Below are 18,507 nucleotides of genomic sequence, written 5' to 3'. Positions count from 1 at the left end.
AGTTGGTAATTTTTTGATGACCTGTTCAATTTCTTCTTTTGTGATGGATCTGTTCAACTTTTCCACATCAATCGGTGTTAGTTTAGGTAAGTGTTGTATTTCTAGAAATTTGTCCATTTCTTCCAGATTTTCAAATTTGTTGGAGTACAGTTCTTCATAGTATCCTGATATCCTGATATTATCCTTTTTATTTCAGTTGGTTCTGTTGTGCAACTAATTTTTAATGAGTATTTTCTAAGTACAAGGTATCAGAATACTGTGAACAAAACAAATATTATTTCTATTTTCTTAAAGTTCATTGGGAAAGATAGAGAATAAACAAGCAAATAAACTTATAACCATAAATTATTTTCTACAAGGGAGATGAGCATGAAATAGGTATAGAGCATAATGGAGTTGGGGTACTTCTTACATAGGATGTGGTGAGTAATAGTTAGGGTATATAGATTCATAAGCTATCTGGAATAATAGTTACTTAAACAAGAGAGAAGTGTACTTCTTAAATAAGAGAGTAGTGTATCTCTTTCTTGTGGGGTGGTCATAATATAAGTAGGCCAAGGCTGATGTGGCAGATCCATGGTATGAGAGACCTAGCCTTCTTCTGTATTCTTGCTCAGCTATTCTTAGGGTCACCACTGTATCCATATTCAAGCCAATGGAAAGGGACACAGGAAGGGGGAGAGCATGACTGGACCATTGCATACATTAGTTCTTCTTACATTCCTTTGACCAGATCTGAGACATAGTGCCAGACATTACTATAAGGGAGGCTAAGAAATGTGGTCTTTAGTTGGTTGGCCATGTAGCCAACTTAAATTAAATTTCTTTCTTTTATTTTTGGGGGTGTTTTTGTTCAGTCAAAGGCTATAGCCACTAACTACTTTGGCTATTTAAATTTTAATGAATAAAAATAATTGAAATAAAAAAATTATCTCCTTAGTTGCATTAACCACATTTCAAATTGGACAGCAAACCTTGTAGGACATTTGCATCATTGCAGAAAGATCTATTGGATGGCCTGCTCATAGAAGAAGGGGAGAATATCTACTGGGAGAAACTAGCTCTTTCTGAGAGAAAGAAAAGTATGTGTGGGGTCCCCAAGCTGAAATAGCACATAAGGTGGCTTGAAGAGCTAAAAGCAGGCCTCTGTAGCTAGTGCATAAAGGGTGAGAGAGAAAGTGACATGAGGTGAGGTGGTAAGGAGGCAGAGCCAGATCCTACAGTATCATGTGGTATCTGAAAAAGGAAAGGGGTTATGTTAGGAGAAGAATGAAATAATCTAGTATTCATTTTAAAAAGATTACTCAGGCCACAATGAGGAGAATAAAGAGATGATAAAGGTAGAAGTGGGAAGACTTGTGCAGATGCTGTTGTAAAAGTCTGGATGAGACATGATGATGATGTGGACAATTGTGATGCCAGCAGGACTAGAGAAAAGGGAGTGCCTGGGTATCAATTTTGGAGGATGAATTGACAATAATAACTGTTGACAGATTAGATATAGGGTAGGGAGAAATCAGGTGTGACTCTTGTGTTTGATCTGCATGAAGAGGGTTGACACCATTTCACTATTTTCTGAGAGGGTAGACTGAGGGAGATAGGTTTGGTAAGACGGTAAGTAGGTAGGTTTGGTGAATAGGACGTTTAGATGTTTAAGCTTGAGGATTTGTGAGATTCATTGGTTAATTGAATAATTTGCTTATTGATTCCACAAATATTTATTGAATGGCTAATATATGTCAGACACTGTGGTGGATATATACATACAAGTTAGGGGCTCAGAATCTATACAAATTTGGGAGCAATGAACAAACAGTTGGTAATTAAAGTCATAGAAATGGTTGAAATCACCTAAAAGAGACATGGAAGAAGAGAGAGAGAAACAGGGAGTCTTGGATGCTCCAACATTTATAGATTGCCTACAAAGGAGACTGAGGAGAAGGAGCCAGTGAGTTAGGAGGAAAACCATGTAGTCATGAAGACAAGAGCTGAGAGTGTTTCAAAAAAAGAAAGAGTGGCAAAAAGCTACCAAAAAGTTGAGTAAGATGAGGATGACAAATGTCCATTGGATTTGGCAACATGGAAGTTGTTAGTGACCTAAGCTAGCAGTTTAAGTTATGTGGTGTAGTTGTTGTTAGGTGCCATTGAGTTGTCTTTGACTCACAGCGACCCTATGTACAGCAGAACAAAACACTGCCTGGTTCCGTGCCAGCTCCACAATCCAGGCTGTACATGAGCCCATCATTGTAGCCACTGTGTCAATCCATCTTGTTGAAAGCCTTCTCCTCTTTCGTTGAGCTTCCACTTTACCAAGCATGATATCCTTCTCCAGGGAATGGTCTCTTCTTACAACATGACCAAGGCAGGTGAGGCGAAGTCTGGCCATTCTCGCTTCCAGGGAACATTCTGGCTGCACTTCTTTCAGGACAGATTTGTTAGTTCTTTTAGCAGTCCATGGTATTTTCAGCATTCTTCTCCAGCATCACAACTCAAAAGTATTGACTCTTCTTTAGTCTTCCTTATTCATTGTCCATCTCTCACATGCATATGAGCTGATTGAAAATACCCTGCCTTGTGTCAGGGGCACCTTAGTCCTCAAGGAGACATCTTTGCTCTTCAGCACCCAAAAGAAGTCTTTTGCAGCCAATTTGCCCAGTGCTATACATTGTCTGATATCTTGACTGCTGCTTCCATTGGCATTGATTGTAGAACCAAGTAATAAGAAATCTTTGACAACTTCAATCTTTTCTTCATTTATCGTGATGCTGCTTATTGGTCCAGTTGTGAGGATTTTTGTTTTATGTTGAGGTATAATCCATACTGCAGACTGTAGTCTGCAGTCTTCATCAGTAATTATTTCATGTCATCCTCACTCTCAGCAAGCAAAGTTGTGTCATCACTGTATCGCAGGTTGTTAATGATTTTTCCTCCAATCCCAATGCCATGTTCATCTTCATATAGTTGAGCTTCTCAGATTATCTGCTCATCATAGAAATTGAATACATGTGGTGAAAGGATACAACCCTGACACACTCCCTTCTTGATTTTAAACCATGCAGTGTTCCCTTGTTCTGTTTGAACAACAGCTTCCTTTTCTATGTACAGGTTCCTCATGAGTACAATTAAGTGTTCTGGAATTCCCATTCTTCTCAATGTTATCCACAATTGTTATGATCCACACAATCAAATGCTTTTGCATAGTAAACATCTTTCTGGTATTCTTTGCTTTGAGCTAAGATCCATCTGACATCAGCAATGATATCCCTGGTTCCACATCCTCTTCTGAATCCAGCTTGCATTTCTGGAAGTTCTCTGTCAATATACTGCAGCAACAGTTTTTGAATTATCTTCAGTAAGATTTTACTTGCATGTGATATTAATGATATTGTTTGATAATTTCCACATTCTGTGGGATCACCTTTCTTTGGAATGGGTACAAATATGGATCTCTTCCAGCCAGTTGGTCAGGTAGCTGTCTTCCAAATCTCCTGGCATAGCTGAGTGAGTGCCTCCAATGCAGCATCCACTTGTTAAAACATCTTAGTGGGTATCCCATCAGTTCCTGGAGCCTTATTTTTTACCACTTCCTTCAGTGCAGCTTCAACTTTTTCCTTCAATATCATTGCTTCTTGATCATATGCCACCTCCTGATATGGATGAACATCTACCAATTGTTTTTGGTACAATGACTCTGTGTATTCCTTCCATCTTCTTTTGATGTTTCCTGCATCAGTCAATATTTTGCCCATAGAATCCTTCAATATTGCAACTTGAGACTTAAATTTTTTCTTCAGTTCTTTCAGCTTGAGAAATGCTGAGTGTGTTTTTCCCTTTTGGTTTTCTAACTCCAGGTCTTTGCACATTTCATTATAATAATTGACTTTGTCTTCTGGAGCTGGCTTTTGAAATCTGCTGTTGAGCTCTTTTATCTTGTCATTTCTTCTATTTGCTTTAGTCACTCTTCATTCAAGGGCAAGTTTCAGAGTCTCTTCTGACATCCATTTTGGTCTTTTTTTCCTTTCCTGTCTTTTTAATGACCTTTTGCATTCTTCATGGATGATGTTCTTGATGTCATCCCACAGTTCTTCTGGTTTTTGGTCATTGGTGTTCAATGCATCAAATCTGTTCTTTAGACATTCTCCAAATCCAAGAGGGATATATTCAAGGTCATATTTTGGCTCTTGTGAACTTGTTTTAATTGTCTTCAACTTCAAGTTGAACTTGCATATGAGCAGTTGATGGTCTGTTCCACAATCAGCTCCTGGCCTTCTTTTGGCTGAAGATAGTGAGCTTTTCCATTGCCTCTTGCCACAGATGTAGTTGATCTGGTTCCTGTGTACTCCATCTGGTGAAGCCCACCTGTATGACTGCTGTTTGTGTTGCTGAAAAAAGGTATTTTCAGTAAATAAATCATTGGTTTTGCAGAATTCTCATGTGATCTGCAGCATCATTTCTACCACCAAGGCCAAATTTTGCAACTACTGGTGATTCTTCTTTGTTTACAATTTTTGCATTCCAGTCATCAGTGATAATCAGCACATCTTAATGCATGTTTGGTCAATTTCAGACTGCATAACTTGGTAAAAATCTTCAATTTCCTTATCTTTGGCTTTGATGGTTGGTGCATAAATTTGAATAATAGTAGTATTAACTGGCCTTCCTTGTAGGCATATAGGTATTATCCTATCACTGACAGCTTTGTACTTCATGATAGATCTTGAAACATTCTTTGTGAGGATGAATGCCATGCCATTCTTCTTCAATTTGTCATTCCTGGCATAGTAGATCATAAGGTTTTCTGATTCAAAATGGCCAAAGCCGGTCCATTTCACTTCACTAATGCCTAGGATATCAATCTTTATGTGTTCTATTTTATTTTTGACAACTTCCAATTTTCCTAGATTCATACTTCATACATTCCATGTTCTAATTATTAGTGGACATTTGCAGCTTTTTATTCTCATTTTGAGTTGTGCTACATCAGCAAATGGAGGTCCTGAAAGCTCTACTTTATCCATATCATTAAGGTTGGCTTTATACTGATGAGGCAGCTCTTTCCCAGTCATATCTTGTGTGCCTTCCGGCCTGAAGGGCTCATCTTCCAGCACTGTATTGGACAATGATTTATGGCTGCTCATAAAGTTGTCCAGCAATGTATCGAACAGTGTTTCACTGCTATTCATAAGGTTTTCACTGGCCAATTCTTTGAGAAGTGGACAACCTCTTCCTTCTTCCAAGTCTGTCTCAATCTGGAAGCTCCACTGAAATCTGTCCACCATGGGCAGCCCTGCTGGTGTTTGAAACACCTATGGCACAGCCTCCAGCCTCACAGCAACACACAAGACACTACAGTACAACAAATGGACAGACAAGTTTGAATCCCTTAGCTTCCTGCCTGGGGTCTCTCTCCCACTTACCTGATCCGGCTGTTGGCCCTGGTTGCCACTTCTTGCCTGTGGTCTCTCTCCCGCTTACCTTGTGTGGTGTAGAAAGAAGCCAAACTTGATTGATTTGAGGAGTGAGTGGGAGATGACGAAGTGAACTTAAGATATGCAGACAATTCTCTTGAGAAGTCTCTTAGGTAATGGAGAGGCAGAGAAATAAATCTGGGGTGGAATGGAGATCCTACAGCTCATGTCTTTGGGATGGATTGTGGAAGGGGAGAGACTGATGATTCTAGAAAGAGAGGGAAAAACAAAAAGGAGCAGAATCCTTGAAAAAGTGGGAAGGGTCAAATTTAGAGCACAGAGAGTCTTGGTTTTAATAGAAGAAAACAGTAAGACTTTGGACAAGTGTCTTCATTTCTCTGGTCCTTAATTTTCCTTCAGTTATAAAATAAGAAGATTAGAAGATCTGACTTTTTAGCCCTCAAATTCTGTGAGATAAAATAATTAGATACTATAGAGACCATAGAGGAAGTTGTTTCAACAGAAAATTTTGGTGGATTATCTTGTTGCTCAGGAGACTTTTATTGTTATTCTTGAGGGAACTTTAAGGACAGAAAATTTCCATACTGGTAAACTTGGAGAAGATCTGATTCCTTCCAGTTTTAATACCCAGTGGTTTGTTTCCCTGAAAAATGAGAACCATTCTGCTTGCAATGGAATTGTATTGTTGAAGATAACCAGAGGGGAGAGCTCCTGGTGGTGGGGTGGTGGAGTGAGGTGGTGTTTTCCCTTGGTTCTAACGTTCAGCCTTTTCTTAATCTTTTGAAAAAGAAATTGACAGCCCCAAAAACCTGGTGATAGACCGGGTGACAGAGAACATGGCCACTGTCTCCTGGGATCCAGTGCAGGCCGTCATTGACAGGTATGTGGTGCACTACACCTCTGCTGATGGAGAGACCAAGGAGGTCCCAGTGGGGAAGGATCAGAGCAGTACGGAGCTGACGGGCCTGAGGCCAGGAATGGAGTATACGGTGCACGTGTGGGCCCAGAAGGGGAGCCAGGAGAGCAAGAAAGTGGATACCAGGGCACTAACAGGTACTACTGTAATGGATAAGGACAAGGAACCCTTTACACACATCAGGAGAGAGGGGTAGGAGGGGAACACAGAGAAGCAGTTGTTTCACCTCAGATCATTCTCCAAGAGGGTCCATTTTTTACTTTTTGAGGTATATGTTGACATAACAGTTGTTCAGACTAGGAAGAAAACAATGTAGATGAAGCTGTGTGAAAGTAAGACTGTGAGACTCCTCAAGATGGTGGTACAAGGTGGCTTCCCTCACCAACTCCTCTACCCAGCCCAGCCCCCAGGCTCTCTGCCTTGATCCCAGAACCTGGTTGGTCTCAGCTCCAGTCAGAGGAGAGAGAGGAAAGGAGTCTCTTCTGTTTCCATCCTCCATAGTGGGGGTAATTGTGGACCATTTTTCTCCACTCACTGTCTATCTCCAGTTGATGATTAAAGGTGCCTGGGCTGCATGTTGTGTGTGTGTGTGTGTGTGTGTGTAAAAGAGAGAGAAAGAGAGAAAAAAATAAAAAAGAGAGAGAGATAAGACCTCTGGTATTGGCTAAGTATCCTGGAGCTCAGGCCTCAGAGGGACCTGGAGGAGAGCATCTGCCCACCTAGAGTCCATGGGCCTCTTCAGGCAGTCTGGGCAAGTCTGTCCACGCCTCTGCGGCTAAGTGTGTCATGTATGGCTACTGGAGTTGAGGGAGGGCCTTGAATTTTTAAAATTATTTTTATTAGTTATAATTAACAATATGATTTTTAATTAAGAAAGTAATACACACTTCCAGTGAAACAATTCAAACTAAGGAAAGAGGTGTAAAAAGAAAAGAAGCTTATTTTGTTTCTCTGTTCCAGAGTCCCTAGTCCCCTGTGCTCCTCTCAGGAGGCAACCAGTAACCAGTGTCCTCCTCCCCTTCCTTGTCACTCTTTTCCTCTCTCCCTTGTTCTCTTCTTCTTCCCGCCTTCCTTTATCTTCTCTTTGTTTCCTTTTCTCCCTTTTTAAAGATAAGAATAATAAGATTATCATCTTTTTACTTTGTAGATATGTGGGAATAACTATGGCAGACATCTCAAGTCCATAATCAGGGGCTGAGTGGGCAAAGAGGTGGCAGAAGCCAGGTTAAAATGTTTAAATAGTTATGGTTTTGTTGATTTTTGGAAGCAAGAGATTTGTTTTTTCCATGTGATAGAATAAAATCCAGTGCAGATGTTACACTTTAAAAAGTCAAACCAAGCTGATATTATAGACATTCAAAATTTGCCAAAACATTCTAATTCAAAACAAATGCTGCCTGATTTCTATTAAAATACTGCAATTCAGCTCTTAGCTGAAATGCTACTGAGTAGAAAATAGCCTGAAGACATCTTTTTTGGAAACTTCTAAATTAAAATCACCTTCTATGATGTTTTTTCAAAATGGAAATTTCCATTCATATCTTATTTGGTTGATAAAAATCAACAAAAAAGGAGCCGACTGACCAAGATATTATTAGCTGACTAACATTGTGGCTGAGCTTTAGTTTTCGTGTACTAAAAGACCTGCACATATGCCACTGCACACCTTCTGGTGTCTGGGTAGGGAAGTACGACAGGAATCAGATGAAAAGCTCTCCAATTTCTCTTCATCTCTTCTTCCCCTTCCTTTTTTTCCTCCTTTATGAATCCCCTTCCCCTCCTCCTCCAATTCTTTATATAGCAGGCCACACTATTAGATACGTAAAAAATATAATGTTGTGTTTCATACCCTATTAGTGTCACCACTCTGTGGAGGGGAAACGTCAGTAAATTTAGGATTATATTCCTTCCCTGTGACTGTATGTAAAGACTTGGGGTGTTTCCTAGTGCCAAACACTGGGGGTCTCATCTGGTATTGAGGACATCTTTCTAGACAAGTGTTTACTGAGATGCCCTAGTGTCCATGTGCAGGGCCCTTTCAGATCTGTGATTCTCTTCCTTCCACACCACTGCCATCTCCAAGAGTCTGCTACCCATACCCACCCTCTGTGGGGGATCTGTTGAGGAAGTGGGGGCACATATTCCCTTCCTTTGGAACCCCCTAACTCCCTACTCCTTAATTCTGTTGTTCTCAATGAGTCTCCACTTTTGGGAAAAAAAGTCCTTTGGCAAAGAAGAACAAAGCCTGTTTGAAGGAAGAAAAAAAAAAGGAGAGAAAGTGGAGGGAGAAAATATAAAGTAACATCTCAGAAATGATCTTGCCTCTGTTGCGTCTTAGTAATATTAATCACTTGACTTTAAATACACAGATATAGACCCTCCCAAAAACTTTCATCCATCCGGTATAACACAGTCTGGTGGGATATTGACCTGGACACCCCCTTCTGCTCAGATTGATGGCTACATTCTGACCTACCAGTTCCCAGATGGCACTATTAAGGTAGGAGTATTCCTTGTCTTACCTCTTGTGTTTATACTCAGCTTCTGTGGGCAGCTTCTGTGGGAAGCAACTGACTTAGGCTAACACCAAGTCATTATCGAACAATGTCATGATGGTATTTATTATTGCTGGTCTTGTGGCAATCTGCTGATCCATCCACCTACTTGATCCTTATTGATCACCCACTTTTTGCAAGGGAAAGTGCCAAACATAGTCTTTGTAAACACTGCAGTCTCATTTTATAGGGCTAAGCATTGTGCCTTCCCCTAGTTGACCATTTCATATTTGCTGGTATAATCTGCTCAGTATTATTTTGTTTATGGTTGGACTTCCCTAGTACATTGTAAGCTCTATGAGGGCAAGGAAATTTTGTCTGTTTTGTTTCTTGCTATATTTAAATTGTTTAGAAAAATGCCTGGCACATGGTAGGTGCTCAATAAATATTTACTGTATGAATTGAGTGACCTTTATTTCAAGGGTTGTACTCTCACATGGAATCTGAAGGTCTACAAATTTTCCAAACTTGTCCTTATAGAAAATTATTATTTTCTGTTCTTGGCAAAATAGAAAGAAGGGAGGAAGGAAAAAGGGAAGGGGGCTTTAATTTGTTTATTATCTCAATTCATGCTTACATAGCCTGGCTAGGACCTAAATGTTCATCAGCAGATGAATGGATAAACAAAATGTGGCACATATGTACAATAGAATACTGTTCAATCCTTTGTTTATAGAGGAATTAACAGAGATTCAGAGGAAAGTTTATTGAAAAATCACCTATTTCCCTGCCTCATGATCAATGGCCAGTTTCACCTCTCTCTAGTAACTCCTGCTCAGTTTGGCATTTTCTTTGGTGCTGCCAGTGGTGGCTGGAGTCAGTGCCCTAGAGTCAGTCCCCAGACTGTACCCAGAATGGTGGAGACCTCCTGGGAAGTGCTCCCACAGGGGCAATGCCTGCTGCTGGGGATTCCCAGGTAGTACTTACATCAGTGCTGAATCTCCTTGGGTTAGCCTTGCAGAGAAGGGGCTGGGGTCCATTCTAGGCTGCTGCTGAACCATCAAAGAAATAAATCACTACTCCTTCCGAGAGCTCTGCCATTAGCATACTGTCATCAGTGTACAAGGAAAGTTACTGACACTGAAGGAGTTAGGGGATGATAAGATGAGTGACTGACAGTCGGCTATGTCCTTTGTTTGGTAGGAAGTACAGCTTGGACCATGGGACCAGAGGTTTGAGTCACAAGGCCTTCAGCAAGGTGTCACCTACCCTGTTTCCCTAGTTGCCTTTAAAGGTGATCGCCGGAGCAGAAGTGTATCCACCACGCTGTCCACAGGTAATATGGAACAAGAATGCAATGGGGTTGAGCATTGGAGAGGCCAGAAGAGGTGTTGAAGGAGGAGCAAGTGGGTATAGAGTTATGAATTCCTCTAGGCATAGGGAAATGGAAATGGGGTTATGGGTTCAAAAGATATCTAAAGAGGGGAACAAAATGGAGTGTAATTTTTGGGAGGAGTTGGGCTGGGGGAGGAAGTTCTGGTAATTTGGAGGGATTGTTAAGAGCAGATGAGTGACGAATATGTGATATGCAGGAAGAGTTGGAAGAAGCAAAGTAGTAGGGGGTTATGAATACTTTGTAAACAAAATAGTGAAGAAGCCCCACTTCCCTTCTTCTTTGCTTTTTCCCTAATGACACTCTCCCTCTGTTTGGCTCACAGTTGGTGCCCGTTTTCCACACCCTTCAGACTGCAGTCAGGTTCAGCAGAACAGCAATGTTGCCAGTGGCCTGTACACCATCTACCTGCATGGTGATGCCAGCCGACCCCTGCAGGTGTACTGTGACATGGACACTGATGGAGGCGGCTGGATCGTGAGTCAAGCTGAGCCCCAGGGGACTCTGTGCAGGATCTTGTGTCTCAGGTCATGGCTGCCCCATGGAACCCCTGGCAGTTCCATTTCTTTACTCAGGGAAGAGAGGAACTTTGGTGGCTTTTGCTGTTTTTAGAGGAATCCCAATCCACTCTAGGAAAAGAGCCTCATCCTTTATACCTGGAATTGAGTAGGCTTGGTGAAATGAAGGTTGGTGACTATGAAGGCTCATGAGTTTATCATCACCTAATAACATCCTATATGTTTGTACCATTTCACCTTCTTCAAAACACTTTCAGAAGCATGACATGCACACCAAAGCTTTAGAGTAAGAGAGAGATTTATCATTGCTATTTCACAAATAGGGAAAGTGAGACCTATAAAGAGAAGTGTTTTGGCTAAGTCACACCATAAATGAATGACAGAACTGGGACCAGATTTCAGAATTTCAGCCCTTAGTTCAATGGTCTTCCCAATGGGCCATCTCAGAGTTCCATGGAAGCACATGACCTCTTTAGAAACTCAGTCCTCTGAATTTTGGCCCTTTGTCCAGTTTCTGTGTCTTGGCTCTGCAGTACATAAACAAAGCCTTTGGGACTTAGATTTTAAAGGCTAAAGCCTAAAAGAGGGAAATTTGGACAATGTTCTGATCTTCTTTCTTCTGTGTAGAGGTTCAATGCTCTTGGACCATTTGTTTGAGCCTGATCCAATTATGGGAGAGCTGCCTTTGAGGGTTACAATCTGTTTCTTCCATTCTCCTCCCCATTTTCCCCTCATTCCTTCGCCCTGTGTCTGAACTGATAGCTGCTCTCACTGTCCCAGATCAGCATGCAGCCTTTCCCCTGTGCATTGGCAGCTCATTTGGGAAGGAGAAAGCATGACCTCATAGTGATCAAACTATATTCATTTACAAGTTTGCTCAGGGGCCTAGGAGACCAAAGACACTTGAGCAGCCACGGATAAAATGATACCATCTGATGAGCAGCAATGAGGAAAACTTATTATCTGCACAGCTGCATCTGATGGCTGAAAGGCAGTAATTGGATTGGATGAGGGTAATTCCCAATTGATTTATAAAAATAAGGGAACAGAATGTAACATGGGAAGTTTCCACCTGATCAGACCTTTCTCATAAGCACCATTGTAACTCCAAGCATTCAGTTCCTTCAGGCTTGAAGCCCAGTTCTCTGCCTTTGTGCCCATAATTAACCATTGACCTATGTTTGTACTGTCTCATCTGGCCTTTTTTGAAAGCCAAGCTTGCACAGGGAAGGAGACATTTATCTAGGGCATCTTTTTAGGAGAAGATCTGACAGTCTATCTGCCTGGGAATGACCGTGATTTTGTCTACATTTATTGAGAGGCTACTATGCAACAGGCCCTGTTTTGTGTACTTGAGACCTAGCAGTGAGCCAAACACATGAAAATCCCAGCCCTCAAGGAGCTTACCTTCTGCCTCCTGCCTAGGCGAATGATCCTTACTGGAACAAAGAGGTCAATTCCAGAAATAATAAAATCATTCTACATTCTAACCAACAGAAGCTCCCCACCCCACCCCTGACCTAGACTCCTGGAGGTAATGTATAATCTGAGATCCTATAGGGTTCTCCTCAAGCCAACATGTTCCTGAAAACATGTGTAGTCCTGAAAACATCTTTACAAAATGCTGACAGTTTCCATATTTTTTGTGTTGAAGAGAGTCTTGTCACTTAAGAATGACCTATAGAACATTTTTCCTTTTTATTGAGCTTTTACAATTCTTTGAAGGCAATTATTCTTTATCCCAGACAGCAGGAACCCAATTTGATTCACAGCCAGAACAGCCCTGCCCTGAGGTAAGGGAGGCAGCTGGAGTGAAGACCATCAGGGAACACTTAACTGTCTTGAATATTTCCATTTTTGTTTTCCATCTTACAAGTCTTAAGGTCTGCATTAAAGGCCCTTTCCACAGGCATTTAAATTAAAGTTTTTTTTTCTTCCTCCTGACTTAGTCATTAAGGAGATTGAGAAAGTTCTAGAGTGCAGTAGCAATTGTACTATAGACAGAAATTATAAAGAGATTATTTTTCCTCTTGAGACTTTTTTTTTTTTTAAATAACTTTTTATTGTGATTTGGGTGAAAGTTTACCGAGTGAATTGTATTTCCATTCAACAATTCATACACATTTGGTTTTGTGACAACACTCTTTCTATTTATTCCCTGCTTACCATTTCCCTTTGTCCTTCTTTCCTGTCCCTTCCTGCCCTTATGAGCTTTATTCCTAGGCAAATGCTGTCCTTTTGATCTGTATAATTGATTATTATAAAGAGTATAGGCCTGTCTATTGTTTGCTGGAAGTTCAGCCACAGGGATGACTTCAGTTCCAGGCTTGAAGAGTGTCTAAGGGCCCTAGTCTCAGTTCCACCAGTTTCTATAAGACCAGTAAGCCTGGTCTTATGATTTTGAATTTTGTTCTGCCTTTTTCTCCCATTCTACCCAGAATCTCCTGTTGTGATAGCTATCAGAGCAGTCAGCAGTGGTAGCCAGGCACCATCTAGTTCTTTTGGCTTCAGGGTTCCTGAGGCTGGGGTTTACATAATCCATTAATCCTTTGGACTACTTACTTCTTTGCATCTTTCATATTCTTTATTCTTCTTTGCTCTGGCCAGGAAGAGACCAATGGTTACACCTTAGATGGGCCCTCACAAGCTTTTAAGACCTCAGTAGGTCAATACACCAAAGTAGGATGTAGAACATTGTCTTTGTGGTCTATGACACCTTGGTGTCCCCTGAGGCTATAGTCCTGAGCCTGCAGGCCTAGTGACTCAAGGTGTTTGGTTATAGCTAAGCAGTTTTGATAACTTTGGCCCTATATGTGCTACTGTGTTTGTAGATACATTTGCAGCACATAAAGATACATATGTAGAAATATCCTTCCTCAAACCTATATATATTCATGGATGTAGTCCCATTCTCCTTCCCGTACCTGTTCAGCTTGTGTGTCTATCTATTGTTATTACTGTTATTGCAGGACTGTGTGTGTAGTATGTAATGGTATTCACCTTTGTTGCCTTTAACTCTTGGGCTCCTCCCAGTGTCTTCCTCAGCCTTGATCATTTTGTGCTGAGCTCCCTTTTACTGTGTTTCCCTTCACCCAAGTTAAGTGTCTACCCTCCGACTGGACAGCACATAACAACAACAACAACAACCCCCTAGTTAATGAGTTACTCTTTCTTCCCCTTTCACCCCTGGTAACCTTCAACCTTTTTGTGTATAAACCTTTCCTTGACTTTTCACAGTAGTGGTCTCATACAGTATTTGTCCTTTTGTGATTGACTAATTTCACTCAGCCTCACTGTGTCCTCTAGGTTCATCCATGTTATGAGATAGCTCACAGATTCATAGTTGTTCTTTAATGTTGCATAGTATTCAATCATGTGTGTGTATCTTTGTTTATCCATTCATCTGTTGATGGGCATGCAGGTTGTTTCCACCTTTTTGCTATTGTGAATAACTCTGCAATGAATGTGGTTGTACATATATCTGTTTATGTCATGGTCTTATTTCTCTAGGATATATCACTAGTGGTGGATTGTTGGATCATGTGGTATTTCTATTTCCAACTTTTTTAAAGAAAAGCCATACCATTTTCCACAGTGGTCACACCATTTTACAGTCCTACCAGCAGTGTATTAGGGTTTCAGTCTTTCCACACCTTCACCAGCATTTTTTTTCTTTTTAATTTTGCTATTAATGCTGGGGTGAAATGGTATCTCATTGTTTTGATTTGCATCTCTATAATGGCTAATAATCACATTTCTTCATGTGTCTGTTAGCCACCTGAATGTCCTCTTTGATGAAATGTCTTTTCATATCTTCTGTTCAATTTTTAATGGGATTGTTTGTCTTTTTGTTGTTAGTTGTTGAATCTCAGAGAAAGGATTGGAACAGACACAGTGCTAAGAAGTTAGCAAGGAAAGTATTTTTAGAAAGTAGACTCAGTAGAAAGCTGATGTTTTTAAACTTTCTAACTGAAAGGGGGGAGGTTTGTGTTTTATCTTTGCATTGAGTATTAAATAATTAGCTATATGACTCTTTTGACTTTTACATACATCAAGTGGCATAATAATTACTTGCCCCTGAACCAGCACTTAATAATTGCTCAATAAATGATTGTTTTTGTTGTTGTTAGCTACTCTAGAGTCAGCCCCTGATTCATGGTGACTCTTTGCATAACAGAACACAGAGTTTTCATTGGCTGATTTTCAGAAGTAGATCTCTAGGCCTTTCTTCCTAGTCCATCTTAGTTGAGAAGCTTTGCTGAAACCTGTTCATCATCATAGCAGCCTGAAAACCTCCACTGACAGGTGGTGGCTGTGCATGAAGTGTGGGTGCATGGGCCTGGAACCGAATCTGGGTCTCTCACAAGGACGGTGAGAATTCTACCACCAAACCACCACTACCCACTGAATTGAGTTGACTCCATCTCATGGTGACACCAAGTGTGTCAGAGTAGAAGTACGCTCCATAGGGTTTTCAATGGCTGTTTTTTCAGAATTAGATCACTAGGCCTTTCTTCCAAGGCACCTCTGGGGTAGACACAAACCTCTGATCTTTCATTTAGAAGCCAAGCACATTTAGCTCTGTGGACCACCCAGGGACCCTATAAATGAATGAAGAAAAAATGAAGGAAGCCAAGAAAGAAATGAGACATCTTTAAAAGATGAACTCTTGTGAAAAAAAGGGAACAACAATGTTAATGCAGTGTGTTATGTTTGCCAAAATAATTCCTGAATTATGTTCAGCTTTTTACTGTTTATGGAACATTTTTATGCACACCTTCTCTTTAGTCCTCCTAGCATCTTTGTGAGGCAGGCACCTCTTTCCTGTTTCTATCCTTGTTTTACCACAAGCTGACTAAAGCTCAGGGAGAGAAATGATTGACTTACCATCGCCTGCTGGCCAGTGGCAGTGGTTTGATTCCAGCCTGGGGCTTCCCCTTCTCCTGCCCACTGATGCCTCCTTGCCCAGCAAACATGGATGGTGCTTTGGAAAGAGTTGGCAAATGTGATCCACGTAGAGGTTTAGCATTGTTGCAGGAAACCCATTCTTCTCCTTCCCTGTTGCTTCCCAAAGAAAAATGTAAAGAATGCACAGATATTTGGAGGTTTACGTTCCCAAATTCAAGATAATGTGTTTTACCACAAGACACATGCTGTGAAGCATGGTGGTAGGAAGGAGATTGGATTTTGTGTTGGCGCTTCTGCATTTGAATGAATACAAGGAAAACAGGTAGAGAGAAAGATGCAATTCCAGCCTTTGGTGAATGAGAACCAGTTAGCTAGGATATTTTGCTTGACTCTCAAGGTCATGCAGAATGATATGTATTATCAATTCCAGTAGTATATACACAGGTGTGTTTTGCTTTTAGGTACTTTTCAAGTTTACTTTGTATGAAAGAATCCAATTTACTTGGACTAGAGCTGCTTTCCCTCCAAAAGAGAAGAATTTTGCAAATAAAAAAAGCCACTCATTCTCTCATGAAATAGTATCTAACTCTGTCTCTGTTTCCTCACTTTTCACTCACTCTTTAACCCACACCAGTTTGCCTCCTGCCTCTCTCTCTCTCTCATTAACAGAGTACTTGCTAAAGTCACCAATGATTTTTGGATTGCTAAATTCTGTGGACAGTATTGGTCTCATGTGCCTTGACCTCTCATCAGTATCTGACACTGGTGACTACATCTTTCTTTTGGAAATACATTCTTGTGGATTTTGTGATTCCACATTTTTCTTGTGTTCCTGCCTTCCACATTTCTAATTGTTCTTTCTCTGTCCTCTTAATGAACTTATCCTTCTCCATGTGGCCATTAAATATTGGTGTTCCTCAAGGCTTTATTCTACACCATTTTCTCTTACCAGTTCCTATTTTCTCCCGAGGTAGACTCATCCTTTCTCATGGCTTCATTTTACTATCTATGTCCCAGTGCCTGTCTGTATTAGGATAGAATGGGCTATGTTGCTGTAACAAACCAACCCCATATTCTAATGATCTAACACATCAACCTTTTTTCCTCACTTGCATAAATTCTTCTTTGGGTTTGGCAGCCACTTCTAAGTGACAACCCAGGGAGTCAGGATGTTTCCATCTTGTGGCTCTGCCCTTTCAACACATGGCCTTCACCATGGCATGGTAGCACCATGACAGTGGAAAAGAGAGCACAGAGAACCCCATTCTTAATTTTGTGCTCCCACTTATAGCCCTTTATTTAGAATAGTCACATGGCTCCAACTTAACTGCAAAGAAGGCTGAAGGATGAGGTCTTCCTGTGTTCCTAGGGAGAGGAAAGTGAAGTGGGACTGGGAATCACCTAGCATTGTCTCAGTCACACACCCACATTTATCAGTCTTGCCAGACCTTATTTTAGGACTCTACTGCCTACGTACAGCTTATTTTATAGCACCTTCACCAGGATGAGCAAGAGCACTTCACACTCAGCATGTCCCAAAATGAGCTCCTGACATGCACCCACAAGACATGTCCTCTCTTACAATCTTCCATCTAGGGAATAGCTGAGTGAATAGCCATCCATTTCTGCAAGCCGAAAACACAAGACCCATTCTTGACTACTTTCTCACTTCCAACTCTACATTCAATTGATCACCAAAGGTCTGGCCAATGTAACCTTTCATCCATTCTGACTATTCTGTGTAGCCCACTAATCCAAACTACCATCCTCTCTTACTTACAGTGGTCTCCTAACTGGTCTTCTTACAGATACTCTTGCCACTGGCCAGTCCACTCTCTACACTTGCAGCTAAAACCCCCCAAAAAACTAAACTCACTGCCATCGAGTTGGATCCGACTCATAGCAACCCCTCCTTGGATTTCTGAGGCAGTATCACTATGGAAGTAGATTGCTCAACCTTCCTTCTGAGGAGTGGCTGGTGAGTTTGAACCACCAGCCTTCTGGTTAGCAGTCAAATGCCTTAGGCACTACGCCACCAGAGCTCCCCGCTTGCAGCTAGAGGGATCTTTATCAAGATGTAAATAAAAACATGCCATTTTCTGCTTACAACCCTCTCAGTTACTGCCATCACTCTTACATCTTCAACAATACCTTTTAAATCCCCACCAGCTCTGATTCCTGCCCATATCCCCAGCCTCTCTCCCCTTCCTTTCCTAATCAGTCCCCACATCCCCAGCATCCAGCCTGCAGTCTTTTTGCCTGACTATTCTTACCCATACTGCAGCTCTTAGCCACTCTCTGAGGGGAGATTTCCTATTTCCTGGTCAGGTCCTCCTATTTTGTACTCACATGGTGCTATCATACTTTTCTCTCATAGCCCTTATCAGTTTTAATTATACACTTAATTTGTGTCATTGTTTCCTGATTTTACTGGATTATTAGCTTCATGAAGGCAGGGAACCTTTTTGTTTTGTTCATTTTGCACATGATCCTGCACAGTGCCTAATATATAGGAGATGCTCAATAAGTATTTGTTGGATAAATTAACTTTCTTCTTCATAAGTATTAAATAATTGCCTATGTTAAGAATCAAATGAATTAAGAAACAATTCTTACTTTCAAACTAGTTGAGAGGAAAGAAGACAACATATAAAGTGTCCAAATGAGTTGAACAGAAATAAAGGTGACAAGTGACAGTAGGTAGAAGTCTAGAATGTCCTTCCCTACCCAGCCTCCCACTAGCAACCATATCACCAACTCCTCAATTTTCTCCTTGATCTACATTGGGAATTTCTTAAAGGCAAGAAACTTCTCTGCTTTTACTATTTCTCTCTCTCTCTCTCTCTCT

General features: G+C 41.0%; 1 protein-coding gene across 1 annotated transcript in view; it reads left to right on the top strand.

The window, feature by feature from the left end:
• TNN (tenascin N) overlaps nt 1-18,507 on the top strand; it is an 83,365-nt gene that overhangs the window by 52,408 nt on the left and 12,450 nt on the right. The window contains exons 12-14 of the mRNA XM_042781814.1: nt 8,715-8,845; nt 10,044-10,176; nt 10,559-10,710. Coding sequence (XP_042637748.1) covers nt 8,715-8,845; nt 10,044-10,176; nt 10,559-10,710 — 416 coding nt within the window. The remainder of the gene's footprint in view (nt 1-8,714; nt 8,846-10,043; nt 10,177-10,558; nt 10,711-18,507) is intronic.

The sequence above is a fragment of the Orycteropus afer genome, unplaced genomic scaffold (assembly GCF_000298275.1).
Source record: "Orycteropus afer afer isolate SDZICR_OR568_19922 unplaced genomic scaffold, OryAfe1.0 scaffold00175, whole genome shotgun sequence".
NCBI classification, from domain to species: domain Eukaryota; kingdom Metazoa; phylum Chordata; class Mammalia; order Tubulidentata; family Orycteropodidae; genus Orycteropus; species Orycteropus afer.
Note: the sequence above shows the minus strand (reverse complement) of the source record. Positions and strands in the feature narration are given on the sequence as shown.